General features: G+C 44.1%; 1 protein-coding gene across 2 annotated transcripts in view; it reads left to right on the top strand.

Moving 5' to 3' along the window:
* The window catches only part of grik2 (glutamate receptor, ionotropic, kainate 2), a 340,023-nt gene that overhangs the window by 116,118 nt on the left and 197,761 nt on the right, over positions 1-26,144 (top strand). For both annotated transcript variants that reach the window (XM_082550857.1, XM_082550858.1), the window contains exon 7: positions 5,071-5,244. In XM_082550857.1, coding sequence (XP_082406983.1) covers positions 5,071-5,244 — 174 coding nt within the window. The remainder of the gene's footprint in view (positions 1-5,070; positions 5,245-26,144) is intronic.

Here is a 26,144-nt window from a genome sequence, read left to right as displayed (position 1 = left end):
CAGGCGACGGCGAAGCAGGCGCTGACGCAGAGGTTGGACCAGGCGACGGCGAAGCAGGCGCTGACGCAGAGGTTGGACCAGGCGACGGCGAAGCAGGAGCAGAAGCCGAAGCTGGACCAGGCGAAGCAGAAGCCGGACCAGGCGATGGCGGGGCCGGAGCAGGCGAAGCACAGGCAGAAGCTGGACTAGGCGAGGATGAAGACTCTGATGAAGCTGGACCAGGTGAAGCACAGGCAGAAGCAGAGGCCGGACCAGGCGTAGCAGAAGCAGAAGATGGCTGGATGGGCGGCTCGGGCCCCCCAGCAGACGTGGCATAGTGCTGGACGGGCGGCTTGGGCCCCCCAGCAGACGTGGCATGGTGCTGGACGGGCTCCTCGGGCCCTCCAGCTGACGTGGCATGAGGCTGGACGGGCTCCTCGGGCCCTCCGGCTGACGAGGCATGAGGCTGGTGTGGTTCTCCTGAACCCCCAGCTGACAAGGAAGGTTGCTGGACGGGCTCCTCGGGCCCTCCAGCTGACGAGGCATGAGGCTGGTGCGGTTCTCCTGAACCCCCAGCTGACAAGGAAGGTTGCTGGACGGGCTCCTCGGGCCCTCCAGCTGACGAGGCATGAGGCTGGTGCGGTTCTCCTGAACCCCCAGCTGACAAGGAAGGTTGCTGGACGGGCTCCTCGGGCCCTCCAGCTGACGTGGCGTGAGGCCGGGCGGGCTCCTCGGGCCCTCCAGCCGACGTGGCGTGAGGCCGGGCGGGCTCCTCGTGCCCTCCAGCCGACGTGGCGTGAGGCCGGGCGGGCTCCTCGGGCCCTCCGGCTGACATGGCTTGAGGCTGTACAGGCTCCTCGGGCCCTCCGGCTGGAAGAGACGGCTGAAGCAGAAGGCAGTCTGAGGCGGAGAGAAAGCTCACGCCATTCCTAGCAGGCTGAGAAGCAGCCTGTACAGCTGACGTGGAAGGAAGCTGAACGGGCTCCTCGGGCCCTCCAGCTGACGAGGCATGAGGCTGAACGGGCTCCTCGGGCCCTCCAGCTGGAAGAGACGGCTGAAGCAGAAGGCAGTCTGAGGCGGAGAGAAAGCTCACGCCATTCCTAGCAGGCTGAGAAGCAGCCTGTACAGCTGACGTGGAAGGAAGCTGAACGGGCTCCTCGGGCCCTCCAGCTGACGAGGCATGAGGCTGAACGGGCTCCTCGGGCCCTCCAGCTGGAAGAGACGGCTGAAGCAGAAGGCAGTCTGAGGCGGAGAGAAAGCTCACGCCATTCCTAGCAGGCTGAGAAGCAGCCTGTACGGCAGACGTGTGGTCCCCTTTCGCTGTCTCGTGAACCTGGGCTTCGTGTGGCGCGACGGTGAGAGCAACGCTAGAAAAAATCCTGGATCCTACAGAGTCAGGAATATGGTCTATGGTTTCGTTGTGTGCTCCTTCAAAGCAGTCACACACAGGTCTTTCAGCTCTGGAGCCCAATTCCGTTATAGTCTCCGGCCTCGGCAAATCAATGCTTGTCTCACTCTGCTTCATAGAAGGGACTTGAGGCACGAAAACGCAGTCACTCACCGGAGTTAATGCGGTGCAACGGCGGCGCCGGCGCCGCCCCCTTCTGGTAGTTGGCACGATGGGCGCTGATGGCACCAATGCAGAGGGTGGCGTAGCGGCGGTCTCCCCGTCTTCCGCCCACATCCTTGCCAGAAATGAGGCAGGCGAAGTGAAGTCTAAGCGGATTGGAGACGGCGAGCGGCTGGTAGGCTGTGCAGCAGGTGAGAGGTCCTCCTCCGGGATGAGCCAGGGCTTCCACCGGAGCTCATCCTCCCGATAAGCCCGTAACACCTGCTGCCGCTCTTCCTCGCCAAAGTGTATGGCCTCCGTCGTCTCCGTGCGACACGCCGTGCGGCCAGACCGCAGTGAAGACGCGGACGCCGACGGGGCGCGAGCGGAAGGTGTGATGGTGGCGAGCCTCACCGTTCCAACCGCAACTGCTTCCGGCTCGCGAAGCAGTGGGGAAACGGGACAACAGCAGGGCTCTGGCGGCACAGCCCGCACACTGGGCAGCCGTGGCTGCGGACGGAGTTGGAGAGCGGTGACGAGAAGGTCAGTGATCAGCGGGTGTAGTGCCTTCCATAGCCAGGGAAACACAGACATGCATACTCCCACTTGGCGGGCTAACTCCTCCCGTTCCTCCTCTTCGGAGCACTGCAGCCATTTACCACAGAGCGACTCCACCGTCTGGACGATCTCCCTCTCATGCGTCGCTGGGTCCGGCATGGTCGCGTCGTACTGTCACGGTCTGCGGAGGCAGACCGTGCGGAAATGTGTGTGGTGGACCCAGGAGCGTACACAAGCGAGGATGCAGGAGTGGAGTTAAACAAAAGCGAGCCTTTTATTCTGGCTGATGAAAGGAACAAAACAGAGTGAGGGCAGCATAAGAGTAATAGTTAAACAGAAACCTAAACTGGACATAAACTAAGGCAAAGCTATGGCTGGAGATACAGAACACAGGGGGTGGTAACACAGACGACGCGACGCAGACTGTATGAAACACAGAGACTAAATACACATGAGGGATGATCAGGGGAAGTGACCACACATGGGAACGCAGCTGACACACATGAACTTAACAACAGGACAGGAGGAGTAAAACTGAATACACTGACAGTGAATGCAGGCCTTCAAAGTAAAACAGGAAACATGAGACATGAACCGGGGAGACATAGTACAGGGGGAGGTGACATAACTGACAGCATGAACTTGACAGTACAAGACACACAGACATAAACACACGAAGGGCAAGGGAGACGTAATGCAGGGGTGATATATACAAATGGCTGGACTACCTTAGAGAACCTAAACAAATAATAAACATCAAAATAGGCTAAGCATAACACACTGGGTCACATGACCCAGGACCATGACACAGATGGTTTGAAGAGGAGTGAAAGAAGCATCTGTGTCCACTGTGAGCGACCATCTTTGAACAGAGGGCGTGGCTTACGACACCAACTGTCTGCCATCTATAATCCAGTTTTGAGATCCTTCCCAGACGCCTTAACGCCCACTCACATCTTGGGTCAGGTCATCTCCATAGGTCACGTGTTAGGGTGAAGCATTGTCTCACAATGGTTTCAGTTGAAACCTCTGCTTATAATGACCCACACCCTTTCTCACACCTTGCCTCATGTGATGAGTCACAGGATCAGTAGTGTGTCAACAAGCCTCTTAAGGAACAACGCCCACTAGGGTTTAATTATCTGAGACTCTCCACCGTTTGGTTTTAGAACTGAAGAAGCTTCTTAGATAAGAGATGAATCATCTTCAAGAAACTTGAAGAAGTCCAGTCGCTTTTCTTTTCAAGCTCCTTAGATTACCATGAGCTGGATGATGGAGAACCTACACAGACACATTTGTTTGGAGATATCAAAACTGAAGAAATTATTAAATAAAATGCACTGTTGTAATTCTATTCATCTGTGCTTTATTCGATGATTTTCTTTCACAGTCCGGATATTTAATTAAATGATGTGGCAGATTAATAAAAGATGAGACTGAGATGATGACATGATTTCTCATCTGGTGATCCAAGGCATCCAAACTTCATTTGGGCATGCATCAGGAAAGAGGCAGGTGCTTTTCTTTAACTATGTGCTCACATACTTTGAGCCAAACAACTTTAATTTTTTAATTTTAATGTTATTTATACAGCGCCAGATCACAACGACAGTCCCCTCAAGGCACTTTATATTGTAAAGTAGACCCTACAATAATACATACAAAGCATTTCAAACCTTCAGTTCAATCATTTCAGACATTTGGAACAATATCGCTGCTTTTGGTACACATAGGGAAAAAGCTAACTTTCAAAAATGAAATGGCTTTCATTCAAAGTAAATATACTATAAAACAGTTTTTGCCATGTACACAATGACACTAGTATTTGGCAAACTGCTAGTGAACATGCAGTGCTGACAAATGACAAATAACAACAACAGATGACATTTTGTTAATGTAATTTTTAAATTTATCATTATATTCTTTTCATCGTAACTTTCACAATAATTACTCTGTTTCTGCTGCCAACTGGTGAAATAATTTCAGAATTAGTTCAAATGACCCATTGCTCTCGCCCCAACCAATCACAGCAGATGGCCCCGCCCCTCCCTGAGCCTGGTTCTGCCAGAGGTTTCTTCCTGTTAAAAGAGAGTTTTTCCTTCCCACTGTTGCCAAAGTGCTGCTCATAGGGGGTCATATGATTGTTGGGTTATTGTAGGGTCTGCCTTACAATATAAAGCGCCTTGAGGCAACTGTTGTTATGAGTTGGCGCTGTATAAATAAAACTGAATTGAACTGAAATTAAATTGTTGTTGTCTTCACAATAGCAGTCCTTCTTGACAGCTCGTTAAAATCTGTCACATTAGAGATCATATGTGTCCTAACCTTGCCTTTGGTTATTTCAGAATAAACTTCCTCTCAGTATCTACATAACAAAATGCAAGATCCACAAATGCCTGTGTGTACAAGTCAAGGTCAAAGATTTGACTCAGATCAAAGTGTAAATGCTCCATCTCACTCTCATCCTGGAAAGGCTGTTAGTGCTGTCAGGGATCAAAACGCTGTCACTCTTATTCTTTTTCTCTACTTTACTTTTTTTTTTTGTGAATTCCCTGCAAAGAAAACGTACTGCAAATGCAATATTTGCTTTAAGGGTGTTTATTCTAAATTATCAGTGCCTTTGTATATAGTACTAAGAGAGGAACTATGGTATTCTAAAATTTTTCTGTGTGGAAGTCAGGCGTAGCATAAAAGTCTGTTAGGTGGTGCAGGACATGTATAAGGACAGCAGTATTGAGGTGGAGTGTGGGGTAGGAGTGGCATATGGGTTCAAAGTTGAGGTGGGATTACAGTGAGGATCACCTCTGACCCCTTCCTTGTTTGCAGTAGTGATGGACAAGTTGACAAGTGAGTTGGGTTTGTTGAATTAAACCTATAATAGACTGACGAACCTGTCCAGGGTACACCTTGCCTTTCAGCTTATAGCAGGGATGAGTGGGGATAAAATGATACATAGAGGTTAACATTGTATCTATTCTTTCCAGGATCTGTTTGCACTGAACGTGGAACCTTACCGGTACAGTGGTGTAAACATGACGGGTTTCAGGATACTCAACACTGAGAACAGCCATGTGGCTTCTATCATCGAGAAGTGGTCCATGGAGCGACTGCAGGCTCCACCGAAACCTGACTCCGGATTACTGGACGGCTTCATGACTGTGAGTTTGGACAAAGTTCATGAATGTATAATGAAGCACTTTGCCAGAGTTTTGTTCACTGACATGCAGATGTGGACCCATGGTCAGTTACTTATTGATCTTTCTCAGAAACTGTTGTCATGGTGAGGAAGGAAATGAATGATGAAAGTAGGGGATTTCTTTGTTAATACAATTTGTAATTAAATGTGTTGCCACAGCTGTAGACTTCTATCAGACTGAGACAGAGGTACATTAATTTTTGCTGTTGATTGCTTCTTCAGTTTTGTCAGCGCTCTAACCTTCAGTGTGATGATATGATGCTTCCTTCTATGTAAGCTTGAAGTTTTACTCACGATTCCCATGATTAAAAACTCTGTATAATATCTCCCAATTCTCCTGGTTGTATATCCATTTAAGTAGGAGAAATACTTCAGTTGAGAGTCATGAAATATGAACATTTATTACATTTATTACATATTATACTGCATCTCATGCACGTATTTCTTACTGTGGTTGACGAATTGGACAGTGGAAATAACCTTGTGATTTTCCCAGTGGTTTTCAGGCATCAAGTCACTAATGGCATAAAACAGTGTTCTAGAAATGATAGTCTTCTCCATCCATCTTCTTCCGCTTTATCCGAAGCCGGGTCGCGTGGGCAGCAGCCTAAGCAGAGAAGCCCAGACCTCCCTCTCCCCAGCCACCTCCTCCAGCTTATCTGGGGGAACACCCAGGCATTCCCAGGCCAGCCGAGAGATATAATCGCTCCAGTGTGTCCTGGGTCTGCCCCGGTGCCTCCTCCTGGTGGGACATGCCCGGAACATCTCACCCAGGTGGCATCCTTGTCAGATGCCTGAACCACCTCAGCTGGCTCCATTCGATGTGGAGGAGCAGCTGCTCTACTCTGAGCCCCTCCTGGATGGCTGAACTTCTCACCCTATCTCTAAGGGAGAGGCCAGCCACCCTTCAGAGGAAGTTCATTTCCGCCACTTGTATTCACAATCTCGTTCTTTCAGTCACTACCCACAGCTCGTGACCATAGGTGAGGGTAGGGACGTAGATCGACCGGTAAATTGAGAGCTTCGCTTTTACACTCAGCTCTCTCTTCACCACGATGGACCGGTGCAGCATCCGCAAAGGGCAGCCCTGGTGGAGCCCATCACCCACCGGGAACGAGTCCGACTTATTGCCGGCAATGCGAACCAAGCTCTTGCAACGGTTGTATAGGGATCGAATGGCCCGTAGCAATGGGCCAGACACCCCATACTCCTGCAGCACCTCCCACAGGACCCCCCGAGGGACACGGTCGAATGCCCTCTCCAAGTCCACAAAACACATGTAGACTGGTTGGGCAAACTCCCATGCACCCTCAAGTATCCTGGAGAGGATAAAGAGCTGGTCCAGTGTTCCGCGACCAGGACAAAAACCGCATTGTTCCTCCTGTATGAGATTCGACTAGCGGACGAACTCTCCTTTCCAGCAAACTGACATAGACTTTCCCAGGGAGGCTGAGGAGTGTGATCCCCCTGTAGTTGGAACACACCCTCCGGTCCCACTTCTTAAAGATGGGGACCACCACCCCGGTCTGCCAGTCAAAGGGTACTGCCCCTGATCTCCACGCAACAATGTAGAGGCGTGTTAACCAGGACAGCCCTACAATGTCCAGAGCCTTCAGGAACTCGGGGCGGACCTCATCCACACCAGGGGCTCTGCCACCAAAGAGTTGTTTAACTGCCTCAGTGACCTCGCCCCCGGAAATTGGCGGGTCATTCCCCTCATCCCCAGACTCTGCTTCCTCCTCGGAAGACGTGTCAGTGGGATTAAGGAGGTCCTCGAAGTATTCCTTGCACCACCCGAGAATTTTCTCAGTCAAAGTCAGCAGCGCTCCGCCAGCACTATACACAGTGCAGGTAGAGCATCGCTTTCCCCTCCTGAGGCGCCTGATGGTTTGCCAGAATCTCTTCGAGGCAGTCCGAAAGTCTTTTTCCATGGCCTCTCCGAACTCCTCCCACACCCGAGTTTTTGCTTCCTGGTGCCATGTGCACTTATGGACACTCTTATGTTCGAACAAGGTGTTCGTTATGGCCAAACTATGATTTGCACAGAAATCCAATAACAAAACACCGCTCGGGTTCAGATCAGGGAGGCCGTTCCTTCCAATCACGCCCCCCCAGGTCTCGCTGTTGTTACCTACATGAGCATTGAAGTCTCCCAGTAGGACAACAGAGTCTCCAGATGGAGCACCTTCCAGCACTCAAAGAAGGCTGGGTACTCTGAACTGCCACTCGGCGCATAAGCGCAGATGACAGTCAGGACCCATTCCCCGACCCTAAGGTGCAGGGAACAAACCCTCTCATCCACCGGGAAGAACCCCAACATACCGGCAGCAAGCCGAGGGGATATTAGAATACCCACCCCGCCCGTCGCCTCTCACCAGGGGCAACTCCAGACTGAGACAGAGTCCAGCCCCTCTCCAGGAGGCTCGTTCCAGAGCCCAAGCCATGCATAGAGGTGAGCCCGGCTATATCTAGCCGGTACCTTCCAACTTCATGCACTCAGGCTCCTTCCCCACCAGAGAGGTGACATTCCATGTCCCAATTGCCAGTCTTGGTAGCCGAGGATCAGTCCTCCAGGGCCTCTGCTCCTGGGCGCCGCCCGGCACACAATGCACCCGACCCCTATGGCGCCTCCTGCCGGTGGTGGGCCTGCGGGAGGATGGGCCCATGTCCCCTTTTCGGGCTGCCCCATGGACTAAGGCCCGGCCACCGGATGCTCGCCCTCGGGCACCCTCACCGGTCCTGGCTCTAGGGCAGGGTAAACTGTTCCCTCGAGGGTCTAAGGGTCTTCTGAATCGCTCTTTGTCTGGTCGCTCACCCAGGACCAATTTGCCCCCAGACAACATAGCCCCTGGGATCCCTAGGACACACAAACCCCTCCACCACGATAAGGTAGCGATTCACGGAGAGGCAGACTTCTTAGGATGTATATTCGCTGGTTTCTCTTACCATAACTTCCGAGGCAGCTTGCTGGAGTCAGGCGGACTACCTTTGTGACCCGAGTTCCAAACGAGTTCCAGGTGTGATGAGAAGCATCTCTGTCGCTGTGATCTGAAACGTCTCTGATCAGAGCACACTGTGTGTAATAGCTGTTCCTCCATACTGTTTACTGGGAACTCGGCCAAAAAGTGTCAAACCAGCAGAGACAAGGAATGGGAAGGGAAATAAAGTAATGGAGCAGGACAGAGAAATGAGATGGTGGGAGGAATGAAAAAAGAAAAATAAAGATAGAAAGTGGGTGAAGGGAAGTTAGGAGTGAAAGTCCTTGTGTTATATTTCCACAATGACTGTTGAGGTGTTATATGTTAGGCCAAATGTAGCCATTTGGTCTGATGCCAGTTGGAACGCATTGGCAGCACTGGCAGCCGCACCAGCAGCAGCTGATGTTGGCTGCTGATTGAAAACATTAGATTGCCTCAGGAGAATAGCAGATTGTTTTTTTTTTCTAAGAGCAACAACTTGCTGAGTCATGTTTCTGGATTGATATTGGAAAGTGGGTGTTACTCAGTTTAAGCTGTTTTGTTAGATTTGTGGTTCAATCAATAGTTTCCCACTTGAGACCTAAAATGGACTGTGTGTGTAATAACTGGACATTTTCACTGAACACTTAAAGCTTAGGGTGTTTTTATTGCTACTAGCTTCCAGCAGAAGCAGCAAGTCCTACAGTCGTGCTGATATCTCGAATCCATGGATAAAAAAAAAAACAAGCTAAATAATAAGGTCTTTTCACTTTGTAGTGCACCACAGAGATTAATCAGACAAATCAAGCTGTGCAGTTATTTTTGGATCAGTAACAGGCAAAGATTTATGTGTGTGAGGAGTGTGCTGTGACCCTGCTCATCAGTGAATTAATAGCTGGTGTTAGCTGGGGATTGATTAATTAGACAAATGGCAATCAGTTAGCAGCTAAAGCATATCGACATGACGGGAGGTTCCACAGCTTCATCTGTGTGTCGTGTTTAAGGTTCCATGTTGCATATCAAAATGACAACTTGAAACAAAATACTGTAACACGTTTTCTTGATGTTCTAAACAAAGCATTACAATTAAATCCAGATGTTCATATGGAGTTCTGGACACAGTTCATGCTCTGCAGTATGGAGTGGTAGAGAAAACTCTGATGTCGCTGTGTACAGTTTTCTGTTTGGATCTTTACTGACAGCTCAGAATATTTTATCAAAAGGAACTCATGGCATTACGACATCAACAGTTAAGATCATAAATGTTTTCAACTTTGCATCTGTACAACACCAGAGTGGATTTTTAATTACACAATCAAGATTTGAAGGAAAAGCAGAAGGTTTTGGTGGTGTTGTTGCTGCTGCTACTAACAGGATTGTGTTCCGCTTTCAGAATGATGCAGAGGACCAAATCTGAATCTCCTGCATTGGTTTAGGATGTTTACTTAAGCAAAAAAGAGAATGTTACAGATCAAATAAATTGCTCTCATTTATCCACTTTATTCCACTCAATTTAGCACCGATCAAAAACTGTGTGATCCACAGACCTCCTCTTCCACTCCACAGTATTAATGTACTACTTACATGTATATCACCACACAAGTACCTAGAAAAAAGAAGCATTTCCACTATTTTGTGAGGGACACATCAGCCTAATGTTACATGAACCTTATTTAAGAGTAAAAGCACTACATGTTACTATAAACTTATCCATAAACATATCCATGCATTTGTGACCTCCAGATTAGATTATTGTAACTCACTCTACTCTGGACTCCACCTCGCTCACCTCCAACGATTACAGCTCGTTCAGAATGCTGCGGCTCGTCTCCTAACCGGAACTAGAAAGTTTGGCTCTATTACTGCAGTGCTCCCTGATTTACATCGGCTGACTCCTAAACTTCGTATTGAAGTTCTGCTGCTTATGTTCAAATGCCTAAACAACCTTGTGCCTGACTATCTCGCCGACCTCCTCAGTCTCTATACTCCCAGCTGTTCTTTACGATCATTTGGTCAGTTTCTTCTGGCCCAGCCCAGGCACCGTCTGAAGACTGGGGGTGGTCGTGCCTTTGCCTCTGTAGCATCAAACCTTCCTGCTACCATTCGTGCCTCTGACTCCATTCAATCCTTTAACCCTCTCAGGCTCAAATTAAACTTTTTGTTGCTAATGCACAACCAAGTCCTGCAGTGGTACTTCTGAGTAAAAAAACCTAAATAAGTATGGGGGGTAATCAGGTTGTTAGTTTTTAACTGTTGCAAATCGGCAGCGCCTGCCTTGAGAAGGGTTAAAGCACGCTTGAAAACTTACCTATTTAACCCGGCTTTTCCTACTTGTGAATTTTCAGCGCTCACTAACTGCTGTATCGCTACTCATTTCTCAGTTCTCCCTATCTCTACTTATTAATGCCTTTGTTTACCTTGTTTTAATGACTTACTGTTCAGTGTAATCATTTCCTGTTTATTCCTTACTGCGAAGCACTTTGGTGTACCCTCAGTTTTAAACGTGCTATATAAATCAAATTGTATTATATATTACCATTTGACTCCCTAATTTGACTCTTATAAGATTAACAGAGTTTACTAGCAAACAAAAAAAAAGATTCAGGCAGTGACAGCGCATCAGGAAGGATATACAGGAAATTCCCACGAGTTCTAGACTCATTCATTCAGTTAATAAAAACAGCACTTTCATTTTCTACCATGTATATGTGTAATATATTTTTATAAAAGTGCCAATAATCCCTAAATACTTAATGCAAAGTTTTTGTTTAACACGTTGGTTCAGACCAGAGCAATCGATGGTCATTTTATGTTTCTCCCATTTCCAAATAATCACGTCAGCTACGTCAGCTTCTCACCAACGTTCTTGGTATCGGTCTTGTTAGCTATTCTAGTATTCTGCAGGTCTACAGTCTTGTCCCTGACATCTCTTAACAGCTCTGTCGTCTTGCCCGTGATGATTATGTGGACAGGTGTGGTTTATACACTTAATGAAGTGAGATCAGGAATATCTGTAATTGATTGATTGACTGTAATCTGTGTGCCACATGGGCACACAGCCAATCTGTGGGAGCCAGAATTCTGGTTGGGTCAGAGGAGACCAAACGCTTATTCACTCAATAACATGCAAATGAATGTCTAATTTTATTTATAGCTGTAAAATGAGGCCTGATTCCATTTCATTGTGATGAGTTTCACCTCTGTGCACAGCTGAGCATTGACTGAGTCATTAAGACTATTAGTTCTTTCATAATTCTCAGGACATTTAAATGAGAAGCTCAAGCTGAACATTCTTGCATCCATGGAAGATGCATTTACAGGACGAAGACATAGCTGACAAGTACAGTCCAAGACTGCATAACTCTACCAAGACTGATAATTCCCTCCAGACCATGAATGTTTTCAGTCCATCAAACAAGAACAAGGTTTGTGGCATTTTCTTGAAAAGATCGACACAATGCCTCAGATCAGGAAGATGATTAAATAAACTCATAAAGATTGTATTATTTAGCAACTGTCAGTGTAGGACAAATCAGATAAATTAACTCTGCACCTCTTACCTTTATGTCACCTTCAATTAATCAAGTGGCAAAGAAACGCTGCCCTGAGTTGTGGCTTAACATGCACAACGTGAGTGACCTTACAAGCACCATCGCCTCATTACCATAGTATCTCTCCGTGTTAATTGCCTTAGCTGCTGTCTGATTCACTGTGTGGCCTGCAATTTTCAAAGTGGTTCAAAAAATACTTGGGCATGTCTGTAATTACTGCATTTATTTCTTTATCAGAAGTTAGGCTTGTCATCTGTGCAAACAGGATGACCTTTGAGCCATCAAGGTCATCTGTTTGTTTGTTGCTGCTGCTTTGTATTCAGAGTCACATCAGTGCTGCTGAATCTCTTTTATTGTCATATTACCATAAATATGCTACAGATATGGGCACATTTAAATGAGGCTGTGATGGAAAGCCGTTTTCTTTTTGACAGATATTATTTAAAGTAAGATCCAGACATCAGACATGTTCATATAATCTGAGCTCCACTCGAACATGCGTGATGAACTCCAGGACAGTGTGGCAGTGAACCTCCTTACATTTACTGTACAGAATGTATTTTATTTAAACACACACACACACACACACACACACACACACACACACACACACACACACACACACACACACAGAAAAGAAACCCAGGAAACCCACTAAGAAGCAGCCAACATGTAACATTTTGACGGCACAAATCTGTGTGAATGTTCAACATGATTTCCTATTTTTTATGGTTTTTACACATAAATGTTTCAGGTTATTAAACAAATTAAATATGAGACAAAGCTAAAGCAAGTGAAAAGAAAATGTAGTTTTTAAATGAATGATTAATGGGTGTTTATGATTAATGGGTAAAAATCCAAACAGGGAAAAAGTGACTGTCCTCTAAACCTAATAACTGGTTGGGCCACCCTTAGCAGCAACAACTGCAATCAAGCCAGAGCCAGTAAGTTTTTTACAGAGCTATGGGGGAATTTTGGCCAGACATTCCCAGTTCACCCTCTCTGTAAGATTGGGTCTGCCAGTCTGTTCAGCATCTTCTCCTGTCTCTTGATCCAACTCACCCTCAGGTGATGATAAGATGACAGCTTAGTAACTGTGTTTACCCGAGCGTAGTCTGATGATACAATAACAAAACTGGACCTGGACCTAAGTTGTCCTGGCACCATGTGCACTTATGAAACCTTTGTAATGGACAAACTGTGGTTAGCAAAGAAGTCCAACAACAAAAAACTACTTGGTTTCAGATGGGGCTCAGATTCACACCCCTCCAGGTGACACTGTCATTGCCCACGTGAGCGTTGAAGTCCCCCAGCAGAACAATAAAGTCCCTGGGTGGAGCATTCTCCAGGCTTACGGTGGAACGGGTTCCAACCCATCTCCAGAAAACTGGTTCCAGAGCCCGAGCTCGAAGGCTGACTATATGTAGTTGGTATTTCCCAATCTCACACACCAGCTCTGGCTCCTTCCCCACCCGCGAGATAACAGTCCATGTAACACAAACCAAACTCTACCTCCTGAGTCCCAAAAGGTTGATTCTGATCATCTGGTCGTAGCGTTTTCAGTGGGAGAAGCGTTCTTCTTCTTCAGTCTCTACCTCCTGAACCACAGCTACCCTGTTAAGAGAAATGTTGGATTTCATCCTTTGAATGAGCCTAGTATGAGACTTGTCTTTTCGCATGCAAACAATGCATAAAACATGGAATGTTTTGTCTTTATTGGTCAGCTCTTTGACGTAGGCTAACAATGGACACGGACCTTTCTTTGTCTGACCAGCCTATCTGGGACTGTAAGAGATTTTTTTTTAAAATTCCTGTACCAAGTTTGCTGTTTGGTTTTCAAAGACTCTGAGATCAAGTGTACTTCCTTCTCTCAGATCTTACTAAATGTGGATATTAATCCCACAGCAGTATCTGAAGTTTCACAGTTTTCACAATTTGATGAAAAAGTGAGTCATGTTGTATTGTACTTATTTATAAAGAATTAGATTTTAGTGGGTGAGTATATGTTTGTCTTCCTTTAGTTGAGCAAAAGAAAAGTAAAAAAAAAAAAAAACTAGATTTGATGTACTGTTAAACTTTGCATGATGTTTAATGGTTTTAAGGTCAGAATTCTCTGATGGGCTACTTAGCTCAAATGTGCCAGTTGCCAGTATGATTCATCATGAAATTGTGTCTGTGCAGTTCATTCATTACGTTTTCTTGTTTATTTATTACTCTTACTACTGTTTATCTTCCATTTGAAGCAGTCATGTCATGTGACAATAGTGTTGAAACATAGCAATTATCTTTACCCTTCAAAATAAGAGATGGCTTTGGAATTATCTGTCAAGCTTTTAAAAAGTGAGGAAATAAACCCTTGGGAGTGTTAGTTTATCTCTGCTTCTTGAGATAGTATGTTAATTTGGCTTGAGACACAAAGAAAAGAAAATCCAGTTTCATATTTTAGTTCTTCTCTGGACAGAAGATAAGCTCTACATGATTCAAAGTTCAAAATATTTAATGTGTACTGGGCGTCAGTTCATCAAGTATCTGAAAGAAGACCTTTAGCACTGGTCAACACCCACCAGTTGGGATGTTGGTGGGTTACCGGGGTCTTCTTCCAGTTTGCACATTGGTGTGTTCTTACACAATACTGTTAAACCCAGTGACTGCCCCTTTGTGCAGGGCTGTGTGGGAATCGGTGAATGTGTAATATTAAGTGCTAAGTGGTAAATAAGAGTATAGGAGTGCTTTATGAATGCAGTCTTTTTATTGTTATGCTTTAGCCACTACACTGTGAAATTAACATTAAGCTGAAAAAATGAGTAACAAAAAAATAAACATTCTTTTGCTATTAAAAACATTTAATGACAAGTTTAAATATCAAACTTTTGAATAAACTGTTATTATTTCAGTTTCCAGAATATATCACCAAACAAGTTTTCAAACAATAGAATTACCAAGTGCAACATGGTTAACCTTTTGGGCTGCAGAATACCTGAGACACCGTCATTGTCAGAGTGATGCAAAGTGATTGAGCTCAGAGCTCCAATATAAGGGAAACTAAATTAGTAATAACATGTTATTATGTGGAACAGGAAAATAACACTGTGGACTATAAAGACTGTCACATTCATCATTTTGGGCTACAGGCTGCTACAAACTTTACTGCAATGTTTATAGCACTAGTCTGTTATCAACACAATTATCTGCAAACACATTATTTCAAATAATGTAATCGGGTCTTCCATTTGTGCAGTTTCTACATCAGCATTATGAGCATTTCAGCAGTCACCTGCAGTTTCAGATGGCATTTAAAGAGACACTCAGCTGATCTATTTGTTTTTGAAGTATTGTTTGGGTGACTTCTCTGTCATGTTGTCATTTCAAGAAAAAGATTATTATTATATACTAATGATATATAAGAATTATGACCTGAATGCACTGTTGTGCCAAACACATTTTGCTTTTCCAAGATCAACTCTATAAATTCTCTGAAGGCTCCTGTTCTACTTGTGTTATATAAACACAAACAGGATATAAAAGGATATTGTACAAATAGAAATATATGATGTATCAATGACTGCTGCACCAGAAAAAACAAACTGGAACATTAAAATATGCACAGATACATAAATCAACAATCTTCTTGTGGTGTGAGCGAGAGAGAGTGTGAGTGTGTCTTTGACACGAAATGTACTCGATAATGAGGCCGGAGCAGCCGGAGTCAGACAGAGGTACATCAAGGCAAGGCAAGGCAAGGCAAATTTATTTGTATAGCACAATTCAAAAACAAGGTGATTCAAAGTGCTTTACAGAGACATTAGAAACAAAAACAAATAAAAAGCATGATTTAAAATTGATTAAAACAAGCAAACAAACAAACAAACTAAACACACACATTTCACACCTGTTCGCACAATCTGAACCTTTATCGTAAGGGGAGCTACCAGTCCTTCTGTGGACGAGCTACTTTCTATTTTAAATTCCCTGAATTTAAAATACTCTCTAGACCCAGTCTAGACCCAGTTGGGGAGCTACCCAGAGCTCTAAACCCACTTAACAAACAAACAAACAAACAAACAAACAAACAAAACAGTATATAAAATCAAAACAGATAAAATCAGAACAGTAGATAAAATCAGTTTTGAAATTTAAGCTTAACAAACAAACAAAACAGTATATAAAATCAAAACAGATAAAATCAGAAATAGATAAGATCAGTAGTTAGTGTAAGTTTTGAAATTTAAGCTTAAAAGTGTGGATTTGGTGCTTTATTCAAATGCAGCTGAGAACAGGTGAGTCTTCAACCTGGATTTAAATAAACTGAGTGTTTCAGCTGATCTGAGGCTTTCTGGGAGTTTGTTCCAGATATAAGGAGCATAAAATCTGAATGCAGCTTCTCCGTGTCTGGTTCTGACTCTGGGAACTGATAAAAGACCGGATCCAGATCACCTGAGGGATCTGGAAGGTTCATACTGGGTCAGGAGGTCATTGATGTATTTTGGTCCTAAACCATTCAGAGCTTTATAGACCAGCATCAGAACTTTAAAGTCTATCCTCTGACGGACAGGCAGCCAGTGTAAGGACCTCAGAGCTGGACTGATGTGGTCCACTTTTTTGGTCTTAGTGAGGACTCGAGCAGCAGAGTTCTGAATGAGCTGTAGTTGTCTGACTGATTTTTTAGGTAGACCTGTAAAGATGCTGTTACAGTAATCAAGCCTACTAAAAATGAATGCATGGACTAGTTTTTCCAGGTCCTGTTGAGACATCAGATCTTTTATCCTTGAAATATTCTTGAGGTGATAGTAAGCTGACTTTGTTATTGTCTTAATGTGTTTTTCTAAGTTTAGGTCTGCATCCATCACTACACCCAAATTTCTCGCCTGGTTTGTGGTTTTTAGATGTATTGAAGTTCTCTGGTGACCTGTAATCTTTTTTCTTTGGCGCCAAAGACTATTACCTCAGTTTTGTTTTTGTTTAGTTGGAGAAAATTGTGGCACAACCAGTCATTAATTTCCTCAATGCATTTACCAAGAGCCTGTACAGGGCCTCGGTCTCCTGGTGACATTGTGATATATATTTGTGTGTCATCTGCATAGCTGTGGTAGTTTATTTTGTTGTTCTTTATAATCTGTGCCAGTGGGAGCATGTAAATGTTAAACAGAGGGGGTCCCAAGATGGAACCTTGGGGAACTCCACATGTGATGCTTGTCTGCTCAGATGTGAAGTTACCTATTGATACAAAGTATTTCCTGTTTTCTAAGTATGTTTTGAACCAGTTTAGTACAGTTCCTGAAAGACCTGTCCAGTTCTCCAGTCGTTTGAGTAATATGTTGTGGTCAACTGTATCAAATGCTGCACTGAGATCCAGTAAAACTAGGACTGACATTTTTCCACTGTCTGTGTTTAGACATATGTCATTAAACACTTTTGTCAGAGCGGTTTCAGTGCTGTGGTTCTGTCTAAAACCTGACTGGAAGGCATCATAGCAGTTATTCTGTTTTAAGAAGTAACTGAGCTGTTGAGAAACTGCTTTTTCAATGATCTTACTTAAAAATGGGAGATTTGAGATCGGCCTGTAGTTGTTCATTTGTGTCTTGTCAAGATTGTCCTTTTTCAGTATAGGTTTGATTACAGCAGTTTTTAGTGATTCTGGAAACACACCTGATAATAAAGAAAAGTTGACGATCTGTAACAGGTCTGACTCTAAAGTCTTTGAGACCTTTTTGAAAAAACTTGTTGGCAGGACATCTAAACAGCAAGAAGAGGAGTTCAGTTGACCTAAGATGTCCTCCAGGTCTTTGCTGTTAATCGGGTGAAACTGTTTGATGGTGTTTAAACAGTTTTTTGGTGGACACAGTACATATCCTGGATCTGCTGTTGATGTACCAACTGCTTGTCTAATCTTTTGGATTTTGTCTGTGAAGAATTTGGCAAAGTCATTGCAGGCCATGGTTGAATGAAGTTCAGCTGCCACTGGCACAGGAGGGTTTGTTAGCCTGTCAACTGTGGAAAATAAGACCCGAGCATTATGGCTGTTTTTAGTGATGATGTCAGAGAAGTAGGACCTCCTTGCACTCCTCAGTTGTAAATTATAATTGTGAAGTTTCTCTTTATAGATGTCATAATGAAACTGGAGGTTTGTTTTTCTCCATCTGCGCTCAGCTTTCCTACACTCTCTTTTTTCATTTTTCACCAGTGTGGAGTTTCTCCATGGAGACTTTTTCCTTCCAGAGATAACCTTCACCTTAATGGGGGCAATAGTGTCCATTACATTTAACATTTTTGCATTAAAGCTATTGACGAGCTCATTGACTGAACCTTTGGACAGGTCAGGTGTTAATAGGAAGACCTGGTTAAAGATCTCACTACTGTCTTCAGTTATACACCGTTTTGTGATCACTGCTGTTGATATATTTGTGTGGGCTGAGATTTTACTTTCAAAGAAAACACAGTAATGATCAGACACGCCCACATCAGACAAAGTAACCTTTGAAATGCTCAGGCCCTTGGAGATCAGTAGGTCAAGAGTGTGTCCTCTATTATGTGTGGCCTCTGTTACATGCTGAGTGTTACTCAGGTCTTTAGTCCCTTTGTCCTGAGGGTTGTCCACATGGATGTTAAAATCCCCAACAATAATTACACAGTCGAAATCAACACAGATCACAGACAGCAGTTCACTGAGGTCATTAAAAAAGTCTGTGCAGTATTTGGGAGGCCTGTAAACATTAAGAAACACAACTTTGGATGGGGCCTTCAGCTGTAAAGCCACATATTCAAAAGACTGAAAACTTCCAGGAGATAGCTGCTTACATTGAAATGATTCATTAAATAAGACAGCGACCCCTCCTCCTCTCCTGCTCACCCTGGCCTCACTGATAAAACTGTAGTTAGGAGGGGTCCACTGTTACTTTGGTCCAACCAAGTTTCAGTTAAAAACATAAAATCAAGGCTGTGCTCAGTGATTAAATCATTAATTAAAAATGTTTTCCCAGCTAAAGATCTAACGTTTAATAAAGCCAACTTAAGTGTTTTAGAGGTATTACTTGTCCCCTCGTGTTTGGGAGAAGTCTGTGGCACACAAGGTATGTTTACTATGTTTAAAGATCTTTTAGAGTGCAGCTCTCTGTGTTTTGACCAGGCCACATGTCTCCTGTCACCTAAAAGTACAGAAATTTTAAAACCTTCTAGTAAACAGGGTCCCAGCTTCTCCTGGGAAAAGTCACCACTGCCATAATCCTCACAGCCCGGACCCTCCACACATCACACATCAGACTGTGGAGACAGGGCATGAAGGTGGTAAGGAGGAACTAAGGGGGGCGAGGCTGGGCAATGTGACTTCGATTGCTCTGTTGAGGGTGGGGCTCGATGGCGAACCTTTGGCTGCTCTGATGGGGGGTTTATGGGGGACAAAGAGGGATTGGGCCGGGGGGTAGATCTGAGCCCAGCATTGACCCGCTCCATCATCTCTTCAGTGAATTTCAGGTGTGGGGAGGAGGGAGAAAGGGAGGGGGAGGAGGGTGATGGGGGTGATGGCCTGTCAGGGGTTTGGGGGACTGGGGAAGATCCTGGTCCTGGTCGTTGGTGTTGTTGAGAGAGTTGGAGGCAAATAGGGACCCCTCTTCTTGCCTCTTCTTGCCTCAGATGTCTCTCCTTTCTGAGGCTCATCCCGGGTGGGGGCAGATGGAGCTCCTCCTCAAGGTTTCTGCTGGGCTTTGTCTGTTCTTGGAGTACTGTTTGTTCCTCTTTATGAGATAACTCCTCGTTTATCTCAGCCTTGGCACCAAGCACAGATGGATGACGTATGGAATAAAACAAGTTGGAGGTGAACAGTTTCACCCCTGACTTGTTAAAATTAAATCCATTTGCTTTAAACAGATGCCTGCGTTCCCAAAAAATATTAAAGTTGTTGATAAAATGCACTGAGTGGTCAGCACATGCTGATATAAGCCAGTTATTCAGTGTAAACCGCCTGCTGAATCTCTCGTCTCCTCCTCTGACCGGCGGTACAGGCCCACTGATGAATACAGCTGCATTCAGAGAGTTTACAGTGTTTAATAATCCAATAAAGTCCCGTTTCAGAACCTCCAATTGTTGTTTGGACACATCGTTTGACCCTGTATGCAGGACAATGTTTGTCACAGTTGGATATTCATCTGCAATTTGAAGAATTCTCTCCTTCAGGTTGTTGACCATATCGTTAGGAAAGCAGAGGACTTTAGTGTTCTTACCGCACATGCTTTGTACATCCTTTACGGCAGAGTCACCCACAATCAGCGTTTCAGGCCTAGTCTTTAGCTTTCCCCGTGGATTTTCAGACCTTACTTCGCTACTTTTAGATGGATGGTTGTCTGATATAGATCCAGGGTCCTTTGATAGTGGAGCAAATCTGTTCTGCAGTTTCAGATTCAGTTGTTTTGGAGGTTTGTTGTTAACCTTCCTATTCACGGTTATCCAGTCCTGTTTCCTCCCGTATACAGGGGTAGAAGAGCTTCTCTGTCTCGTAGGAAGTGAAGGCCAGTCGGTTTCAGAGATTTCAGCTCGCTGTGCCCTGCCTGTGGTACGTCCTCCCCCTTCCAGGAGACATGATTTATGTCTTGGTTTTGCACCAAGACAGTCCAAGGGGGGATTATCACTTGAGGATTTATAATAATGCACAGAGTCTACTTTCTTGGTCATGTTATCTGTGCTCCTTAGCTGTGTACTAGCTTGCTCATCGCCATTGTTTTGAGTCAAAGGCAAGGTTGTTTCATTTCCACACAGTCCATTTACCTCCACGTTTACTTCTAAGCGATGAATTTTTGTCTCCAGTGCTGCAATCTTCTGCAGGAGGCTGTGGTAGTCATCTGTGGAGAGGGAAGGCATCTTGTTGCTAGTTAGCCTAGCGGTTAGCACCTTTCTAGGCTATTGAGGCTGCTCGGTGCCCAGACGCTGTAATCAGGCTTCAGCTGTGTCTAGGCCACAGACACACGGAGCGCTGAGGATAAGGTAACTATAAAAATGTTGCTGTTTCTGTTAAGAACACTTTAGTCCTAATGATCTATAAGTGTCCAGAAGCTATCGCAGGTAAGCTCATACGGAAAAAAGGGAAAAAATCAGCATAAAAATCGGTAAAAATCAATAAAAGAAGCAAAGCATTTAGAGAGCAGAGATGAAGCGTCCACACTCTCAGAGGGGGGAGGTGTCATCAAGGAGATCCAGGCTATCCACAGCTCCCCAAGAGTACCTGAGGCCACACATCTCAGCGACATCCGATAAGCCACCCCGTATCACCAAGGGAGTGGGTCAACGAGCACGACAGAACAGTATTAGGGGCAGCAGCGTCTACCTGGGAGCAATAGGGAGGCACTTGGCCCGCCACTCCATGGCCAGGTACCACAGGGGCCAAGGCTCAACAAGCCCAGGCCCAGCCATACACATATGCACACACATATTTTTCTTTGTTTTTCCAACAGATGTGCTTTTCTATCAGTGTACATTTCTGTGCAAAATTTGAGATTTTTATTATTTAGAAAAAAATGAAAATACATGCTGCAATTTATTGAAAACTTATTGAACAATATGTGTTACAAAAATAGGTTTTAGCTTGAAAGTCAGTCTTTGATATAAACACTTTCATTCTTTAACACAACTTAAACTCTCTTAGACAAACTGTCTTGTAATCGCTTAGTAAGTAATCTTCAAGAATGGTTCTCCAGACTTCTTTAAGCACATTCCAGAGCTCGTTTTTAATATCAGCCCCCCTGTGGTGGTTAATCCATCACTGACAGTGTTTATTTGTGTGCTTTTCTATCTAGGCATGATTTCACTGCACTTGCAATGTGTTTGGGATCACTGCCATGTCAGAGAATGCCAATCACATGCTTTCCAAATGATATTACATCATGGATCAAAATCTGAAGTTCTTTTCCCGTATTCATAAGTCCATCAGTTTTAACAAGAACCCCAACATTACTGACCAAAGCCAACCCAAACCATGACACAACCATGTTTTACAGATGGCTGTATAAACTATCTATCTATCTATCTATCTATCTATCTATCTATCTATCTATCTATCTATATATAGATATATATATAGATATATATATATTAGGGGTGCAATGATATTCGTATTGATATTGAACCGTTTGATACAGTGCTTTCGGTTCGGTACGCATATGTATCGAACAATACAAAATGTTTAATTTATTTCATCAACTTTTCTTCTGACGATGCTGTCTGTGTTGAGAGCTCAGTGGATCTGCGTTCGACTACTCCGCCTAGGCTGCACTGTCAAGTGCAGATCCACTGAGCGCAGCACAAGCTAATGAGACAGAAGCTAAGCTCATTGCAACATGGCAAATTTAACCTCCCCCACCCTCATTCAGATCTGGCGTTTGGAACTATTTTGGTTTTCATGTGACGTATGGCCCTGAAGGTAAGCGCGTCATGGACTAAAGTAAAACAGTATGTTGGATGTGCCACGCAATGCTCAATTACATGGGTGGGAACTAGTGCGTGAGCACAGTTTGCTCGTTAACGTGTTGACGCCATCCAGCTCCACACACGGGGCGATCCGCGGTAGCTCATTAACGGAGATTTGCCGTGTTGTGGCGTTAACGTCATTTCAGATTGACAGCACTAGTGGGAACACAACGAATATGACTGCACATTTACTCCGACAAGCACGCATGCTACAAACTTTACCCGAGTCATTTAGACAGCCGTTAGCACATGATTCTCCTTATGGGGACCTGATATGTTTAATATGCTGCTGAGAATATAGCCCAGAAGAAACGTATAGTATAGCTTTTATTTTGGAAAGAGCCATTTCTCTGTAATAAACTCTCTTTTCCAAAGATGAGTGATTCCTCCATCAGATAGATTTATTTATTTTATAATTTTATTAAATGACAAATTAAAAAAGCATGAACATTTTTTTGTATCGAAAAAATATCGAACCGTGACACCAAAGTATCGAACCGAAGCGTGAATTTTGTTGCTGTGTAAAACAACTCAGTTGTTTTACACAGCAACAAATCACAATGACAGTTGCCTCAAGGCGCTTCATTTTGTACAGTATCCTACAATAATACATACAGAGAAAAGCCCAACAACCATATGACCCCCTATGAGGAAGCACTTTCGCGACAGTGGGAAGGAAAAACCTCAGACAGAACCAGGCTCAGGGAGGGGCGGGGCCATCTGCTGCGACCGGTTGGGGTGAGAGAAGGAAGACAGGATAAAAGACATGCTGTGGAAGAGAGACAGAGGTTAATAACAGATATGATTCAATGCAGAGAGGTCTGTTAATACATAGTGAGTGAGAAAGGTGACTGGAAAGGAAAAACTCAATGCATCATGGGAATCCCCCGGCAGCCTACGCCTACTGCAGCATAACTAAGGGAGGAGTCAGGGTCACCTGGTCCAGCCCTAACTATATGCTTTAGCAAAAAGGAAAGTTTGAAGCCTAATCTTGAAAGTAGAGATAGTGTCTGTCTCCTGAATCCAAACTGGAAGCTGGTTCCACAGAAGAGGGGCCTGAAAACTGAAGGCTCTGCCTCCCATTCTACTTTTAAATACTCTAGGAACAACAAGTAGGCCTGCAGCATTTATAAGCATATTGCTCTCACAATATGCTTATAAAAGCAACAAACAATTTCTCGAGGCTAAATGATAATCTTCTAAATTTGTGACACGCCATTTCCTCTCCAGCTTACAAGTCATCTGCTTTAGGGTACGTGTTTGAGAATTATACCACGGAGTCAGGTACTTCTGATTTGAGACCTTAGTTTTCACAGGAGCTACAGTATCCAGAGTCGTACGTAGTGAGGAGGTAAAATTATTAACAAGATGATCGACCTCTGTTGGGGTAGCGTTCAGATAGCTGCTCTGCTCTATGTTGGTACAGGGCATTGAAGATGATAACAGTGGGTGGATTATATTCTTAAACTTAGTTACAGCGCTTTCAGAAAGACATCTACTGTGATGAAGTCTACTCTCCACTGCTGTGTAATCAATTATTGTAAATGTAAATGTTACAAGGAAATGATGAGAGAGGAGAGGGTTTTCAGGAAACACTGTTAAAGAACCATCTTTCTGAGTGAGATAAAAAGTCTGAGAAATCAGACAGAAACTCTGTGTAAGGCCCAGGTGGACGATAGATGATAACAAATAGAACTGTTTTTTGAGTTTCACTGCTGGGGTGGACAAGGCTAAGCATCAGGCTTTCAAATGAATTCAAAGTCTGTCTGGGTCTTTGGTTGATTAATTAGCTGGTGTGAAAAATTGCTGCCACACCGCTCCCGCGGCCTGTGCTTTGTGCAAAATCGGCCTGTGCAAAATCCATTTGTTGATCAATTATTAAGTTATGTACTAACAGAGAGTTGAAGGAGAGAGACCTAATGGGGGCGATCGTGGCTCAAGAGTTGGGTGTTCGTCTTGTAATCGGAAGATTGCCGGTTCGAGCCCCGGTTCGGACAGTCTCGGTCGTTGTGTCCTTGGGCAAAACACTTTACCTACCACCTACTGTTGTTGGCCAGAGGGGCCGATGGCGCAATATGGCAGCCTCGCTTCTGTCAGTCTGCCCCAGGGCAGCTGTGGCTACAACTGTAGCTTGCCTTCACCAGTGTATGAATGTGAGAGTGAATGAATAGTGGCATTGTAAAGCGCTTTGAGGGGTCCTGAAAAGCGCTATATAAATGCAATCCATTATTATTATTAATGTTTAATAATCCACATTTCACTGTTTTACTCTTTGGTTCAGATGTGGATACTGTATTGTTCTTTCTTTGATTTTTTATGTTTAGGTGGTTTTTTGTTGGGTTTTTGTTTTTTGCCTGTTTGAGAGCTGACACAGTCTCTACGGGGATGGGGTTTGGGACAATAACAGGCTGTAACTCTTTTAATTGAATTTTTTCTTTCATAAATTTGGCCAGATTCCTAGAAATGAGAGCTGCTCCATCCAAAGTGGGATGGGTGCCGTCTTTCCTAACAAGACCAGGTTTCCTCCAGGTTTGCCAATTATCTATGAAGCCCACATTGTTCTTTGGACACCACTCAGACAGCCAGCAATTTAAGGAGAACATGCGGCTAAACATGTTACTCCTGGTCCGATTGGCGAGGTGACCTGAGTTATACACCATTCAATATTGATTTTAGTGACCAGTGATCCAACTGACATAACTGGGTGTCATTACTGTTGATGTGAATTATATTTTTACTGAATGTATATTTACCCTTAGCCAGTGTAACAGTGTTTATGTTTTATGAAATTCCACTTGCCATGTTGACCACAATGTATTTGTACATTATGATGGTTATTGGCTCAATGGCGCCCTCTCTCACAGGCAGTGGATAAATGCCAGTGGTAGCATTAAAGCATTGCCAGGTTACGAGGGAAAAGCTTGATCTACTGAGATGTGCTTATAGATCCGCATTGTGCATGATCATTATGTATTGGTATTTGTGCTATTTCTATATGGAGAATATGACCCCTGTATATTGTATGACTGTCAATAAGAAAAGTAGTTGCAAATGCCAAGTACTAAAACAGTCACATAATAGTATTGTACACTGGCTAGCTTAGATAGCAAGCTGCTGTGCTATTATAACATGCTATTCATTTTGTAGTGTGCTGTGTTTGAGCCACCTGTAATGAGCCAATCTGCCTGACCAGTACATATATTCTCTTCTTATCCAGGTAATAAATAGCATCAATAAGAGATAAGCACGTATCCATTATTTATTACACAACACAGGGTAATCTGATTTTTGGACAGGCCAGTTGTAGCAAAGTGTAATTCAGCCTAGTCACTAGTGGTGTGCGATACTGCATATTTTGGTATCGATCCGATACCAAGTAAATACGGGCCAGTATCGCCAATACCAATACCGATACCGATACTTTTCAATAAATAAGGTGGATGCCTCATTGAATTGCTAAATCGCAATTAATTTTCATGGCCGTAAGTGTTTTTTGGGATTTTTCCTTTTGTATTATTAATTACTTAAAACCCAGGACATAATTAGGATAAATAATTTATTTATAATTAAATAAAAAATGCTTTATTATTCTGGCGGCCGTGGTCTGCGATGCTGCTGCAGGTGAGATGGACTCACCTTCACTGCATCTACAATCATGCCTCCCCTGCAAACCAGTAAACAAATTAAAACAAATACTGTTGATAAACTATAATAAAAAATTACAATTAAAATTCTCAACAACAAAAACAATTGGTAAAAATATAATTAATATGTCCATCCATCCATCCATCCATCTTCATCCGCTTTATCCGAGGTCGGGTCGCGGGGGCAGCAGCCTAAGCAAAGAGGCCCAGACCTCCCTCTCCCCAGCCACCTCCTCCAGCTTATCCGGGGGAATACCAAGG

The sequence above is a fragment of the Aulonocara stuartgranti genome (assembly GCF_965226115.1).
Source record: "Aulonocara stuartgranti genome assembly, chromosome: 11".
Classification (NCBI taxonomy): Eukaryota; Metazoa; Chordata; class Actinopteri; order Cichliformes; family Cichlidae; genus Aulonocara; species Aulonocara stuartgranti.
The sequence above is the reverse complement of the archived record's forward strand: the minus strand, read 5'-3'. Positions and strand labels throughout refer to the sequence as shown.